The sequence below is a fragment of the Cibotium barometz genome, chromosome 50 (assembly GCF_041138505.1).
Source record: "Cibotium barometz isolate CiBa-2024 chromosome 50, ASM4113850v1, whole genome shotgun sequence".
Classification (NCBI taxonomy): Eukaryota; Viridiplantae; Streptophyta; class Polypodiopsida; order Cyatheales; family Cibotiaceae; genus Cibotium; species Cibotium barometz.
The window spans coordinates 23103563-23120536 of NC_141095.1; the positions used below are offsets into that span (position 1 = coordinate 23103563).

General features: G+C 39.6%; 1 protein-coding gene across 1 annotated transcript; it reads left to right on the forward strand.

The window, feature by feature from the left end:
• Positions 1 to 10282: 10282 nt before the first annotated feature.
• LOC147609952 (chloroplast protein FOR GROWTH AND FERTILITY 1-like) lies at positions 10283 to 12265 on the forward strand. Its single transcript, XM_086787108.1, has 2 exons — positions 10283 to 10795; positions 11138 to 12265. Exons 1-2 carry the CDS (start codon positions 10502 to 10504, stop codon positions 11948 to 11950), a joined length of 1107 nt encoding a protein of 368 aa, XP_086643234.1. The 5' UTR covers positions 10283 to 10501; the 3' UTR covers positions 11951 to 12265.
• The last annotated feature ends 4709 nt before the right edge of the window (positions 12266 to 16974 follow it).

Sequence of the window (16974 nt, forward strand, 5' to 3'; positions counted from 1 at the left end):
ACAAAAACATAAAAAACGATAACATCACAAAAACTGGCAGTTTCATGAAACTGCCACCAAAACTGTAGTTTCACGAAACAACAAGAACTTGCAACTTCACGCTTCAATGTAGTTTCATGGAACTTATAGTTTTCACGGGATTCCATCTCACAGAACTCCATTTCACGAAACTAACTTTCACGAAACAACATCTCACGGGATTCTGTCTCACGGAACTCCCTTTCACGTAACCACATTTCATGTGACAAACTCTCACGTAACCACATTTCATGTGACAAACTCTTACGGAACCTCATTTCACAAAACTAACAAGATTCCGTCTCATGGAACCCCCTTTCACGAAACTAACATCCACGAAACATCTCACGGAACTCCCTTTCACGTAACCACATTTCACGTAACAAACTCTCATGGAACCTCATTTCACAAAACTAATTCTCACGGAACTCCCTTTCACGAAACATCTCACGGGATTTCATCTCACGGAACCTCATTTCACGAAACTAACTCTCATGGGATTCCATCTCACGGAACTCCCTTTCACGAAACTAACTTTCATGAAACAACATCTCATGGGATTCCGTCTCACAGAACTCCCTTTCACCTAACCACCTTTCACATGATAACGTCTCACGACCTGCAGGTTCACGAGACTACCAAGACCTTGCACCTTCATGCCACAACATTCACATGTCAATTAACACACCTTGTTTATTGCTCCTACACTAACACGCTTCTCATCTCAACTAGCTAGTTTACCAAAAAAAGAAGAAGGAATGGTACCTACCCCACCAGTTTGGAGATGAATGTTCTTTTCATGTATAGATGTCAGCCTCAGAAACAGAAGTAGTAGAGACCCTCGCAGTCACCCAAGCCAGCACTACACGCTCCCTAACAAGTCAGAAGAAGAAACTAGTGTGGGTACCAAAACTGAACTACTTGGTCCCATATGCCCAAGCCTCCATGGAGCCATCATCAGCAAGGAGATCCTTACGGCCCATGGAAAGGTCGCACTGCATTATCGCAGCTCAGAGTGCCTCCAAATCCTAGAAGAGGCAGAGGTCAAGGAGAAGCTAGAGAAAGTGGGCCTAGGGAGAATGGTGCAGATACTCCTAAGGAACATTGACACGGAGCTCTGTGCCAAATATATCGACTTATGACAAAGGCACCAAGTGTGGCACCATCACGAAGGCTGATGGCACAACAGAACAACTTTTAACCATAGAAACTTAGAATCCATGTTAACTAATGTACTCTATAATTTGATGCCACCCATATTGAATATCCTACCATAAATCCTAAGGATATCCCTAACCTATAAGAGTTTATGAAATATCATAAGCCTAGCCACCCACCCCCTAGCACATGCCATGATCAGGAAGAAGCCTCGTCTTCATCTTTAATTTCTACTTACCCCATATATTCTAATGTTGCTAGTAAACTCCTTAATCCCTATCCTAATGCCCCACCTATACTAACACATCTTAGGTCGCTTGCATATTCTCTACTTTCACTCCTCAGCAGATAGATTTTCCCACTAAACCCTCTCGCCCCCAAGGAGATACTGGCACCTCACCCGTCTCCCCAGCGGCAACCTCAGGAGGTACGCTATCCTATTCCCCATGACAATATTGAAGCTTTCACTGATAATGCAATTTTGGAATCATTGTTTAGTGCTGAATATGAGGGCTTCATTTGCACTGGCAATCCTGTATTAAAGCCCAAGTTGATGTTCAAAGTAATAATGCAAGTAACACCCGTTGAACCAACTCAAAGGATTCTACCAGAAGCCTACTCTGAGGCCACACCAATGTGCCATACCCTCTATGAGCACCTCGCCCAGATTTAGAAGAACTACTTCCCTTAGTTGGAGAGGGTACATTATGGGCTAATGTGGCATGACACACAAAATTGGCCAATCCCCAATTGGCTGACTTGCTGGAAATCAGGATTATCACTTTCATGATTAGCTATTGCTTTCGCAGGTGGAGAAAGGCTCACACCCCATACACACAAGAGGCGGCTATGCCACAATTTTCATAGATGAGGCACAACCCAAACTAGAGGATTTTAGAATACAGCCAGACTAGCGGAAAGAATAATTAACAATTCCAGAGTACAGCCAAGTCTATATGTGCGTGCCACCAACTTAGTGGGTTGACCCATTGTACATGTCTCTTAAGAGAAGATGGACTCCACCAGAGTTTCAAGAGGCCAAGCAGCGCGACTCCCATGTCTGTTACAATTCCAGAGTACAGCGAAGTCTATATGTGCACGCCACCAACTCAGTGGGTTGACCCATTATACATGCCTCTTAAGAGAAGATGGACTCCACCAGAGTTTCAAGAGGCCAAATAGCGCGACTCCCATGTCTATTACAATTTCTCGATCTTCATGCCAGCAACCTTTCCAGACATACGAGAGCAAAGGAAACAAATGCTCACTTGGATACAAGCATGGCGTCGTATCCTAGACCCAGCAATACTGGCAAGTGTTCGGTTTTTGAAATTGCTTGTGGTCCTGATTGATCAACCCAAAGAGCCCTATGATGGCTATGAAGCTGAGCAACTGAAGTTTGACATGAATCAAGGGCCATCTGACCAAGGCATGATGTTGTATTACCATCGTCTAAGGTGTCTTCCGACTTACATGCATGTCACGCTGGAAGACATGGTCTGGTTCTCACACTTTGCATTTAGACGCACCCTCAGAAAGCTTCAGTCACGCTAAAATTTCTACCGACATGAGTTCGGTGACCAGGTCTTTAGACCTTAGTAATAGGTTCTGAGGAAAGAACCTACATCAGGTAGGGGGGATGTTAATCCCATTTTAGATTAACAAGTATACTCCTCTAATTGAGGACATTAAAAAGTGTCACAAAACGGCACTATAAAAGTTATACATTATGAGATAATGGCCACCCAAGGCCTAGTTAAGTAAGTTTCGGGTGCCTAAGTGTGAATAAGGTTTGGAGCTCAACAAGTGAGCTTGAAGGCCTCAAGGGACTCAAGTTCGAAACATTGGTAAGTGCCCTACGACAGTTGTGTTCTATTGCTCATCCTTTAGGTGAATGCATTGAGTTCCCTCTTGGAGGTGTGGTAGCCCATAACACTAGATACTTTTCTATTGCATCTAGTACTTGGAGGCGTGCTTCATCTTTTACTAGTTCCACCTTGCCTTTGTCTCCTCTTTGTTGCAAAATTTTTATTATTTCTTAATGCTCCATAAATATCTGATTTATTTTGACTTTTGTGCTTTCAAATTGGAGGAGGGCTATGTCTAGATCATGTTTCATATGTAATATTTCCTTCTCTTTTTAGGATACATAGTGCCTTTCAACTCCTCAACTTCCCTTGACATCCCCTTTGCCTCTTATGTTAAGATATTGAGCTCAACTAATGATGCAAACATTGGTGACCTACCTGGTTGATAGCATCTACATTTACGCCACTGGCATGGTTGGTGAGATTATGGATGATATGTGGCCAATGGTTTGTAGGCTATGTGATAGCCACTTTGGTGTACTAGAGTTATAGTATAGTTATAGTGCCAGCTCATGTAGTCAGATTCACACTACGGATTGAATTTTGTATGTTATAGCAGGAGAGTACTTTCCCTCTCTTTATATTATGGTTATAGAGAAGGTAAGAGAATAGAAGAAAATTCATCCATCCATCTCTATATATCCATCTTTGTGTGCTTGTCTACTCTTATGTGTGTATGTTTGCTTGCAAGGTGCTCAAGGTCAATCTCTCCCCTACATTCTTCTCATGGTATTAGAGAAAAGTGGTGCTAAAGCATAGCACTAGGAGATTTCTACAAAATTCATAGACCAGAGGTTCTCCATCATGTTAGGTTTTGGGGTATAGATGGCTATGCCAATTTGTGAAAACCTCGAGTTAAGCATGCATTAGTATAAACACGTTGGGATGGGTGAACTTGGCTCCCCATCTAATTTTCAACATGATGGCTATGTGTCATAGCCATGCACTTTCTCCACACTCTTGTAGTCCATGTCATAGTCCTACGCTTTCTTCACATTCTTGCAGTTCATGTCTAGGGCTTCAACACAAAACCTTCGTAGTTTCATTAGTTTCTCTTTTGTAGTAGCTTTAGTTCCATTGGTTTCTTTTTTGGAGTAGCGTTTGCCTATAGTTAGGCATGATTTTTTGGAGAAACATTTCCCTATAGTTAGCACAAAGTTTAGGAATTGGTCCATAGTAATATTGAGCTTCATCTGGGTAAGATCTTCCTATACATCATATCCTACACTTTTACTACTTTCTTGTTCATGAAAGGACACACAGTCTTGCACCTCTCCACACTCATACAAAGTCCATGTATGGGGCTTGAGTACAAAAACTTTGTAGTTCCATCAGTGTGGTGGGCACTTAATTTCGGAGCCACTTTTGCTTGTAGTTAGGCACCGAGTTTAGGAACTATTATAGAGTAATATTTAGCTTCATCTTGTTGATATTTTCTGGTAGCTCATATCCTACCCTTTTACTACTTTCCCATTCTTAAAAAGACTTATTGCCTCCCTTTCTTGGCTCTCCCTGTAAATTTTTTTCTTTTCTGTTGACGTTTTCTATTGTCACTAGTCCATTCTATCTTGTTTTGAATTCACATTCAAGTAATCCTAAAGGCTCTCTGGTTTTAGGTTGATTTGGGCTCTCTCTCACAAACACCCATCCTTTCACATATCTATACTATCTTTTAGCTTCTTGCCTACAACAATTTCCTCTCTTTTCTTGGCCAAATTGGTGGTGTCTCTAGAATGTTCTTTGCTTCCTCTTTAGGTGTGGGTTCTCTTACATCATTAGAATCATTCTTTATATGTTCTTCACAACCTTGGTGATTTGTTCATGGAACCTTTATTATCCCACCCACCCTTTTTAATAGACCCTAAGACACACACCACTCCCAAGGAAAAACTATCAAAAATAGTTGTAGTACATATGGGAATGATTTTAACATTGACTAGTTAGAATTGAATTTTGTGCAATTCCTCAACTGAAGCACATGCACTTCATCGAATAACATGTCATTTCTCAATCCTAGAAAGAAGAATTATGCGTTAATATTCATAAAGAATAACAAACAATTCAATGTGAAATCACTTGAAAATTAGCATAAAAACATAGAAAACCCCAAAATATCAAAGAATTTTTAAAAACCATAAAATTTTTAAAAATAACCAAAAGATCAAATTTTGTAGCATTTATATGGTAGTGATGGACTGGCGCTTTTTCCCTCTTTAGGAGGTTTTTTCCCTCGTTAGCATTTATATGGTAGTGATGGATTGGCACTTTTTCCCTCTTTAGGAGGTTTTTTCCCCGAGCATTGTCCACACTCTTAAGAGTGTGTAAGTAACCTTATCATATCACTTCACTTGTACTTCACTCATTCTTATCAATCTAATTTGAGTGTTATGCTTCCACATATCTCTCCTTTCTTGCTATATCTATGTGTGTGTTGCTACATTGATCTCCACTCCAAAAATTGGTATGAGAATGGGTTCTCTTGGCTCTCACCCCTTATCATCTTCTCCTTGAATTACTCTTTTGATTTTCTACGCTACTATCCTCTTAGGTGGAGAAGGTGTGTTGTTAATTACGTTAACAACGGTTTTATGCTTTTTAGAGTGTGTCAGGACACTTGTTTGTATGATCTAAGGTTTCTGCATGCACCCGGGGGGGATTTGTCAGTTTGAACTATTTTTGTGTTGTTTTGGGTTTTCTACATAATAACAACAACATTTGGTGTGCGGACAATGCCATCGTCATCTTCGAGTTCATCTTCAACAAGCTTCAATAGCATCATCAAAATTATCATCGATTTCTACATTCCTGCTAAGTATCATTTTCACACTCTACACTTTGTAATTTTTCATATACTTTGTAGGTTTCCGTTGTCATCAGTGATCTACTGGTAGCCATTTTAGTTGAATTTAGTGGGCATTGATAGTACCTACAGGTAGTTGGGATATTTGTATTTTGTGTTATAGATTAGTTATTTGCATGGTGATATAAGTTTTGATGTAACTATGGAGGAGTTAGTTATGTGTGTTTTTTTTTAGTTTTTTTAGTTATGATGTAAAAAGGAAAGATGATGAGCAACCCCTGATCTTTATAATGAGCTACTCAATGTTGCATTCTAATTATCTTTATATAAAGAGTAATAATCTGATTTAGATACTTAATGCAAGAAAGCTTTAGAAACAAAAAAAAACCTAAAAATCAATGGAAAAGGAGGATTGAAACACTTACTTGGAGCTTGATTTTTGATGCTCCAAGTTGCTCCACATCTCCCTACTCCCATGAGATCAAAATCAATTTTTTTAAAAAAAAGTTAGCCTTAGACAAGAGATGGATTTGCATTCCAATTGGGCAATGTCAAACATCAAAAGTATAGCAAGGAAGTCCTTAGCTAGGAAAAATCCCAAGTGATGCTAAAGGTGTTTACTAAAATGGGAACACATGTGTTTTGCATGAGAGAGAAGAAGGGAGGAATACAAGGGTTTGCATCCTTGGCAATTCAAGATTGAACAACCCTCTCTTGTGTGGAGAAGTAAGGGTACTTAACCTTGCCTCAATCGGTGTCATCACAATGAGGCTTTACACTTGGGTAGGGAGCATGGAGGGAGAGAACTTATGGAAAGCTCTATCTAATTGTCAGTGTAAGAATGGGGGAGGGTGGAGATGGAGAGAAGGAGAAGAGGGAGGAGGAGAGTAAGAAATATTCACTCAATACACTCACACACAAAATCCACTAGCAAGCAAGTAAAGAATCAATGATAAAGTGAACAAGCAAGTAACTATGCCTCACCACAAGAGCACAAGACTAGAAACAATTTGTGATAAGAGCAAGTAACTAAGCCTCGCCAACAAGAGCACAAGATTAAATCAATTGTGATAATGGGATAATGTGTAATCTCATTTCTCCAAAATAACTTATACACATGCCTCATATTTATATTGCCTGGTTGCTCATATTTATATTGCCTGGTTGCTCAAGGAATGTATAGGGGCCCAAAACTAAAATGAGCTAGTTTCTTAGGATATGCATATGCTACCGAAATTACACATGTCATTGTAAGCTTATTAATTACGGGTCAAATGGCATTACACAAGTCGTAAGCTTGGTGATATCTTGAAATCTATTACATAAAGCACATTATATGGATACAAAAGACGTGCTAAAAAAAGGTCTAGCTAGCCGCATGTTTGGAATACTGTTATAACCAATGTGGTTAACACACCCTAAGATCAATTGTCAAACAAGATAGCACATTAATAAGGTAGAGTAAAAGAGTACACTTTTTATATCAATTCCAAATTATGAAAGAGTGAGGATAATATAAATTGTTAAGGCTAATGACATTTGCATTTGCCTAATTTCTCTTATTGTGCAATCTTTGATAAAGAGGAAGAAATAGGTATGAGCTCCATAAAGAGATAGGAGGGTAAAAGCATGGTTAAGTGGCTTGGTTTTTATCATTTTTATTAGCAATTATTAATAGCACTCACAAAGCACTCAATATTTTGTATAACATATTTTGTGTATTAATTATTTCTTTTAATAAAAATAATATATATTTGAAGAGTCTTTGGTTTTACTTTTTATAAATTATACTAAATGATTCTAATAAAAGAGTAATGCACTACCAAAAAGTAGTACTTTTGCGGACATTACTTTTGGGTCCACCCTACCATGATTCTAATTAGGATTACAAATTGAACTTGAAATGGGGTTTTTGAAGAAGGTTAATTACAACTTGTCATGAGTTGATTTTAGAATTGGAAGAATGAGAGCTTTGGGTTCTTGTTTGCTTCATGTATTTTTGAATCAAGAGTTTCTTTGACTCGAAAAATGAATGAAGGGTTCTCGGGGTGGTCACTCTATAAAAACTCACATAACCACGTGCAAGTAGATATGTATTCACAATACCCTATTTATAAAAAAATTACTTTTTTTCACATAAATGTTTACCCCCTCTATTGTATGTATACAAGTTTAGATTTTAAATTTCAAACCCCCTATGTAATATACACACACGAACTACATTTAACAACTATTTATTTATTCCCCTCCTATGTGTATATTCCTCAATTAAATAAACCCCCCTCTCTTAGCTATCATGCTATGCTACATATACATAAGATGACCCCGCCTCCAATGCACGTGCGCATGCACGCACGCACACACACACACACACACACACACACACACACACACACACGCACACACACACACACACACACAAACACATTGGGAAAGGGTTCTAGCGTCATACTTGAGAAGTGAGAGGTTCTATTTTCTAGCACGGAAGTAGACTGAGAGTTATATTATTACCCAAAAAGTAAATAGTTATAAACCAATTACAAAAATTCTCTTAGAAATGGGCTAGCAAGACTATGTGTGGCATTTCCAAATTGGTTGTATTTCTAGTTTAGTACCCACTACCCTTGCCAACCACCCAAGAGAGTAAGAAGGTGGCACTTGGCAAACAAATTAAGTTAATTATTCTAGGATAGTGGGCCCACCCTAACCTTAATTGACCAACCAAGGTAACATAACTATGAGGTAGAGCAAAAGTGGTAGACTTTTTGTATTGAGTTCAAAGCCAAGGAATAATGATCCTTCATGTAACATGGTTGCAGAATTACTCAAGCATGCCCTTTTCACTTCCCAAAAACACAACGTTGCCTAAACAATGAAATTCTACTTGATTTTCCTAACAATTAGTTCTTTTTTGAGTGTTCTACCAAATATAAGAACATATTACTCATAATTAGTTCTTTTTGGTGTGTCTTACCAAATATAAGAACATATTTATAGTTCTAAAAGGAAATTTAAGGCAATACTCATGGCAAGCAAAACATTGACAAGAGAGTCCTTTGTCCCATCAAAATTCTTCCTTGTATAAACAACCTTAAAGGGGTTTCAAACTACTAAACCAACCATCCTTGAGTCTTGGTGTCAATTAGAGATTGTGCAATTAAAAATGTCTTAAGAAAAAAAAGATTCACATAAATAAAGAATCCTGTTAAAGGTGACCTAGAATATTGCCCTTTTGTACTTTCTTTCTCCTAACCATTATTCCCACTCCCCCTCCCCCTCTCCCCTCTCCTGCCATTATTCCCCCTCCCCCTTCCCTCTCTCTTGTTTAGGTGGGGTTAATAAGCAAAAAATTGTTATAAAAGGCGAGATAATCAAATTTCTTTAACAAGCCTTCCTCAACCTAAAAGAGAAAATTTGTTTAGGAGGCTTATTAAAGCAATTTAACCCTCCAAGAGAGAGAGAGAGAGAGAGAGAGAGAGAGAGAGAGAGTTGAAAAGGTATCTTGTGAGACTGGCACAGGACATCAATCTACATGAAGCTCTTGCTCTTTTGTGCCATCAATCTACATGGAGTTCTTGCTCTGGGCAAAAACAACATCATGGTCCACTAAACAGAGTTCTTGACTTGGGCCAAAAGGCCCACTCAACACAATAGCCATTTGTTTTTTGCTCCCTCATCAAAACAACAATGGAGAACAAGAACTTAGGGAGGCCTTTTCTAATTTCCCCCTCACTCCACAAAAGGAGAGAGTGTGTGTCTCCTTGCAAAAAAAAACCTCTTGTTTGGCATAAGAGTTAAATAAATGTGTATATTTCATCTAGATAATTGGGCATTGGTCTCGACGATCCTTCCGCTTCTTTTCTTTCTTCCCCAACCTCTATATCACTCATACCCATCACTTCCTCTCGCCCGCAACCTATAAGATAACCCATCACTTCCTGTCGTCGCAACTTGCAAGGTCTTACAACGCGTGCCACCTTCCAAGGGGTGCGTCCTATAATCACACCACCCTTTATAAAAAGCAGATGCTTCCAACCTTAGGAAATAACTCTTTAATACTTTTTCTAAAAATTAATTAATGATTTTGCAATTCACTCATGGTAGAGCCCTATGCCTTGAAGAAGAAGAAGAAAACTCTTGTTTGGCTTATGAGTAAAGAAATTTGTTGGGGTTTGTCTTATGCGAAGTGCAATGATACTCGCTTTCTCTAGGATAAGTGTCGTGGCAAGCCAAGGCTGGCACGCGCCATTTTTATCTTTTAGGGCTACGTGGGCGCCAACATTTAATCAAGCGTGTGGGCAGCACCAGCTAGCATCCTAAAAGTACTACGTGGACACCATCTAGCCGTCCATCTCTCCATCGCCGCAGCGTGACTCATCATCCGCTGCTGACCAGTAATCTTCACCAAAATCTCATCTCTCTTACCCAGCCACATCCTCTCTCTCTCTCTCTCTCTCCTTCCCCATTTTCTACACAGAGATAACCCTCCCAGCAAGAACAGTTCCATCAGCGTCTTAGGGTTTTCCAAACCGTGCTTTGCATTCAGGGTCTGTGAAACCCTATTTTCATAGTTGGATTTTCCAAACCCTTCGCGTCCACAGAAAAGGTTTTCGAAATTCTAGATCTACAGTTAGGACAGACGGTTTTCTCTCTCAAGATGCAGCAGTGCTTCCACTCTGCAACAATTTGCCATGACGGAAATCCCCTTTTTCGTCTCGCAGCGAATGCGAAACATTGCAGAAAGTTTTCTGGCATGACGTTGACCTCTCCCTTTCAACGGGATTTATCTGCACCGCATGGTCGTGGAAGCCATGGATCCTTGATGTGGAGACTGCCAAATGATCGGCTACGCTTCTACACTCCATCCAAGAAGTCTGTGAAAGTGGCTGCTACTTCTGGTGACATGTTTACTAATGAAGATGTGCAGATGAGAGTTAAGATAGCAAAGAAGGTATGCTCCATCTGGTTTCCGTATGCTTTGTGTGTGCGTGTATGCTTACTAATGAAGACGTGTTAAGATAGCAAAGAAGGTATGTATGTTCTGTGTACACCTTTCATATGCTCTGTGTATATGTGTGCATGCCTTCCGTATTCCTTGCGTATGCGTACTGTGTGTTGGCTCACGCTATCTCATCAATCTGTTCTATGCGATGATTGCATCTTCCGTGTTATCACCCATTAGTCTGCACTTTCTCGCTGATGGGTTGCATTGTGTGAGTCCTACTCTTAATGATCCCCATGTGTTAAAGTGCAATTTCTTTGCATCTAAGGGTTTGTTTCTATGCACAATCAGGTGATAAAGACTGTAGCCCTAGCTGCAGGTTTGGCCACTCTAGCTCTGTCAGGGTCAGCAATTGCCAGCCCACAGCTTGCGTTTCCTAGTTCTAGTAGCACTACTGTTGCCGCAACCAGCGGGAGAGAGCTTCTTGTAAGTGCCTGGATGGGGCTCATGGCTGGTTGCCTCCATACACTAACAGGGCCAGACCATCTTGCAGCCCTTGCCCCTTTGTCAATAGGCCGCACAAAGCTCGAAAGTGTGGCCATTGGGGCCCTCTGGGGATGCGGCCATGATGCTGGGCAGGTGATTTTTGGCATTCTGTTCCTCTTACTCAAAGACAAACTGCAAATTGAAGTTATCCGCACATGGGGAGCACGTGTGGTCGGCATGACTCTAGTCACAATAGGGATTGTTGGCATCAAGGAAGCACAAGAAGCAGCAGTGCCATGTTTGGCTGGTAGTGGCACCTCTATGACCCTCAACATGGTACCAACTTCAGAATCAAGCAATAGGACAAAAAAGAATGTAGGCTTTGCTACATTTGCCACAGGAATAGTCCATGGGCTGCAGCCGGATGCCCTCATTATGATTCTTCCGGCACTAGCACTGCCTTCTCGGTTTGCGGGAGCTGCCTTCCTTGGCATGTTCTTATTTGGAACTGTTTTGGCAATGAGCGGGTACACTGCATTTATCGGGTCTTGCAGCCATGCTCTCAAAAAGAGGGTTCCAAGGATAACTGAACACCTTTCTTGGGGTTCTTCTCTGGTTGCCATTTTCGTGGGAGTGGCCATATTGGCTGGTGAGCTTTTTGGACTCTCCATCTTTTAAGTCTGGTGAATCGAAGGAGAAGAATATCGTAGACTTCGCATCTGTAGCAACACTGGAACCTTCTAGGTTTGGCCGTTGGAAAACAATCTGGTGATTTTTCTTGGTTATACCTTATGATAGGACCTTTGTTTGTTTTGTCAACCACCTGAAAAGTTATTGGTATGAGGCTGGAACCCAAATGTTTAGCTTTGCCAGGCACAAATGTGTTACAGTGCATTGTAAATATAGAGCTTATATGCCAAGGGCCACTTTCTCTCTTGTACCTTGAGACTTCATATATCTGCATTTTTTGCAAGTGTAGAAGTTGGTAACAAAGACGCCCCTATATGTGACGAGTTTTGGAGGGCTAACTTAAGCTGTTGGTACTAACTTTAAAGGAAGGCAAGCAGTTGTACATATGAGTGCACCCCTCCTAACCATTGATCTTGCGCCATTTTTTTGGTAGGTTTGGTGATCGTGTTGTGAATTGCATTAAAGATGGATATTCCACATTTTAGTTCTTTAGCGTTTCACTCAAGGTTGACTTTTGCAGTTAACCTTTAGTATATAGGGGTCTGGAGGTGTGAGGTAGAGGTTCGTGGGCATGATTTTGCAAGAAATGTGCTTTCTTCAAAGCCTTACACTAATTTTACATTTACAAGAATAGCTTATAGCTTTACGTTTGGGTGGTGCTGTCAATATGTCAGAATTCTGCTGTACCTTGATGTTGTGACCAACCAACTGTTAAGGATAGCAGAAGCCACTTTATGTGAATTTTGGTACCTATTGAAGTTGTGCTATTATAATTTTGTCAAGAAAAAGGCAAAAGTTGTTGATAATCTTCTTTGCAGAATTACAGGTGTTCTTGTGACAAAACATGTGGGTAGTTTGATCTTATTAGTTATTACCCCAAAACATAACATAATTTGAGATAGCAGTGCACTAGGCAGCATTGAGGCTTTATTCATGGCAAGCACATGTACATACAAATTACTTCAGCTTTGAGCATTGATGCTGTATTCATTTTAAGCATATGTACATTCAAAGGTGATTTTCATAACAGTTATGGGGCGTGATTATGAGGCTATGGAGTCATGGTGGCCATGATTCTACCAACATCGCGGTGACAAGACAATGCGGTCCTGGCCCATGAGGTGGTTTAGTTTTGCAATTGGTAACCAATGGTGGCCCTCCAAGATGATGATGATGGGAACTTGGAAGAAGTAATTTGACGTGATTCTGCAGAATCACGGTTGTGATTGGGAGTTTGTCAGAAGTTAGTTAGTCCTTCGGGGCATGTTGTGTCAAATCGCGGTGTGTTCGTGGCTTGATACTCCATGGGGTAGGCCCAAGCATATTTGGATAAAGCTCGTATGTAAAGGGTTCATGCTTTGAGCATTGAGGCTGTATTCATAGTAAGCATATATGTACATACAAATGAGCTTAAAGCGCTTAAGCTTTGAGCACTCCAAATCTTAGTTTTGAGTTCTTAGTAAGCAAGCACTGGAGTTCTGAACGAGAAGCTTCTAAAAAGCAAGGATATGCATCTTAACATTAGCAGGATATAGGGATGTGATGGTCTACCAAAAGCCAACCAACCAGCCATTAGAAACTTATAAATAGGCAGTTAATGAAAGCACCATTGGGTGGCAGCTCAGTTGGCTAAAGGTGTTGGCTAGTAACCCGAGGTAATGGGTTCGAACACCCCTTGCCTGCACATGCTGTATCTAAAAAGGACATGCTGGGTCCTATCTAGTAGATTAGTTGCCTAAGTTTTTTAAAAAGAAACACATGCGATCTATTTGCCTAAGTTTATAAAAAAGAAACACATGAGATCAACTAAATCGCCTAAGTTTAAGAAAAAGAAAACACATGAGATCAACCATATGCTGATATTGGATAGCTAGAATTCTCTTAGACACACTAGTAAAGGACATCCTATTCTTTTTTGGGAGACGGTTGGAATTAAGGTTTTGTGTATTTAGGGGTTTGCTCACGTGAGATCAACCATATGCTGATATTGGAGAACCAAAACTCTCATAGACACACTGGTAATGGACACCCTATCCTTTTTTGGGGGACGGTTGGGATTAAGGGCTTGTGTAATTAAATTAGGGGAGGTTTGCATTTGGGTATGTGGACACAAGATCGTATCATGTGTGAAAGATGAGTTACAATGGACAGGGTGGGGATAGTGCATAGTCTTGTGTGTATGAGTCTTATTTTGTCCATTTGTTCTATAATAGGCCCTCTGAGTTTTGTATACACTAGTGGCTTGACTCGTTCTTGACGGGCAAGAGTTTTCTCATTTGTTGATCACAAATCAGTGCAGTAGAGAGAGGTGTTGCTCTAGAGTCCCAAGATCACGGGTTCAAACCCTCATTGTGAAAGCGATGGCATGCAGGGGTGTGTTTTTTTTCTTACTTTCTAATTCCAAACAATTGGGGAAAAAAAAGAATCGCTCATCTTCGAAGGGTAAGTAGGGATAAGCCGTATATTTGAAGCCCATGATGGGTCCTACGGTCCCTAACTTGCCAACCTATATATAAACACACCATGCTTGCCATATATATACTCCTAAAGCACTTAATCTCATTAAATAAAGCACCAAACTTGGTGTAAATAAATAGCCACAACCCAAAATAATGTTGATAATCTAAACACACCTGAACAAAGCTTTAAAACAATCTTCGGACAATTGGATTCTCTCTCCTTGGAAGCCTATACTCCTCGCCTCCATCTGGTAAAAAAAAAACATTAGGTAGTGCAAGATAAACTTTTCGTTGAAAAAAAGTTAGAAAACAACAAAACTTTACAAAACTAATTTGGTGGATCAATATTTGAGATGAATGGGGTTTGAAGAGGCTTGTAGATAGCAAACCGAAAAATTCTGTATTGTCCAGTGCCAATGACTCGAAAATCTAACCTATCAGGCTTTTAATAGTCCACAAACATTACATGTACATGAAGTTGATCCGCGATCTTTTGTAATCTCAGACTGTAAATTCCAAGTAGTCCAAAGCTCTCGTTGTAAGGGTCTCCACCATACAAACCTAACAATAATTTTGGTGCTAAAAAATAAAGATATTTCTTGTTACAAAAAGAATGTATTAATAGCAATATAAATTCATTAAACAAAACGTAAAACTTACATAAAAAATAGGTTTCTATATATACTGTAAAACACTGGTGCTCTTAACAGTTCGATAATTAGAGATGCTGTTGCTTGTCTTTCCCAAAATGGAGGGTCTACAACAAAGCCATGAATATTACATAGATTATGGAAAACAAAAATACCTAAATTATAGCAATCTCTAAAATAATTACCTTCAATATCTTGGCCATCACCATAAACAAATGAAAATGATCTCCTTGCAACCTCCATCCTAAGAAATATACCCTTGATATTAAATATAACACTCACAACACCAATAATTTACATAACACTTTAAGTCTCCTTCTCTCTCTCTCTCTCTCTCTCTCTCTCTCTCTCTCTCTATATATATATATATATATATATATATATGTTTAGTATTTTGTGCCAAGTAAGAAAAATAAATAAAAGCAAGTCAAGAGTAAACGTTTGCTTATCTAAATGTCCAAAAATAACAAATAGGAACTCACCGACACCCATCTGCCATCTCAACAATTAGAACCACCTCTTGAGCAATGACGGGGCACTCTCTTTTGTGGATCTACATGGTATCTTTAGCTAAATGCAAGTAGATTTATACACATGAATTCAACAGTACCAAAGAGAGAAGCATCAATATGAAAGATTGCACAAAAAGACAACATAGATTATAAATGTTACATCATTGAAAATATTTTTTTCATTAATACAGATATATCTATGATTGTAGTCTCCAGCATTTATAAGCTGCTATATCAATAGCTTGTTCTCTATCTTTTGGGCATAGATTAAATTTATCCTGATCTATGCCATTTGAAAAACCTCCTTGTAGACAACATTGGTTGTGAAGACTTCAGTTGAACCTTCTATGCTGCTTTTCTGTTCCACATGATGATTTACACACACTTCACTGCATCAGATGATCTAACACGTGACATAGCAATGTATAACTGTCCATGTGTGAATACTTTTGTGGCCAAGTAAAGTCCCAATACACTCAATGTTTGTCCTTGGGACTTATTTATTGACATACTAAAGGCTAACCTTACAGGAAATTGTCTTCTTCTCATGTCAAAAGGCAATTGCAGCATAGTAGGTATGAATGTTATCCTGGGAATAAAGACCTTGTCTCCAATGTTGGTACCTGTAATGATTTTTGCTTCTAATACTTTGAGTGAAATTGCTTACATATCAATCTGGTACCATTACAAAGTCCCCGTTGAGGATCCAAATTGCAGAGCAGCATGATAGGAGCATTGAGGAGGGTAACCACCACCCAAGTTCAAACTGTTCAAGTACTCAATTGGGTACAATATTGCGTCATTCTCGGAAGAAGCAACTAAATTAGCACTGAGGTATTCTCTTTCAAGACTGGGCAATGCGCTCAAGGCTAGTTCATTAACCTCATCAACCTCTAGATTTCGTGGTGCAAGTAGAGCATGGTCTTTAAAGAAGCATCCATATTCCTCCACCCTCTGAAGATCTTTGTATACCCATTCTACCAAACTCAAAATGGAGTTCCCATGGATCAACATTCGTGGTGGTATTACCACTGCCTTCATTGTTTGGATGGCCTATAGAGCCATCTCCAATTTGTAATGTCCATTTGACAAATTCTTGTAAGAACTGTGTCTAACCCGCATGTTTAGGGTGAGCTTTAGAACTTTCACGTATCTCCAAATATGTGACCGGCATAACGTTGCATCAACAATGTCCTCACGCGATCCCTTTGCCATAACCGGTAAGATTTGCCTGAAGTCACCACCAAAGAGCATAACTTTTCCACCAAACACTGAATCACTTTGCATAATGTCTTTTAATGTCCTATCCAGTGCTTCATATGCGTACCGATGCATCATTGGAGCCTCGTCCCAAATAATTAACCTTGCAAGCTTCACTACCTCCGCTAATG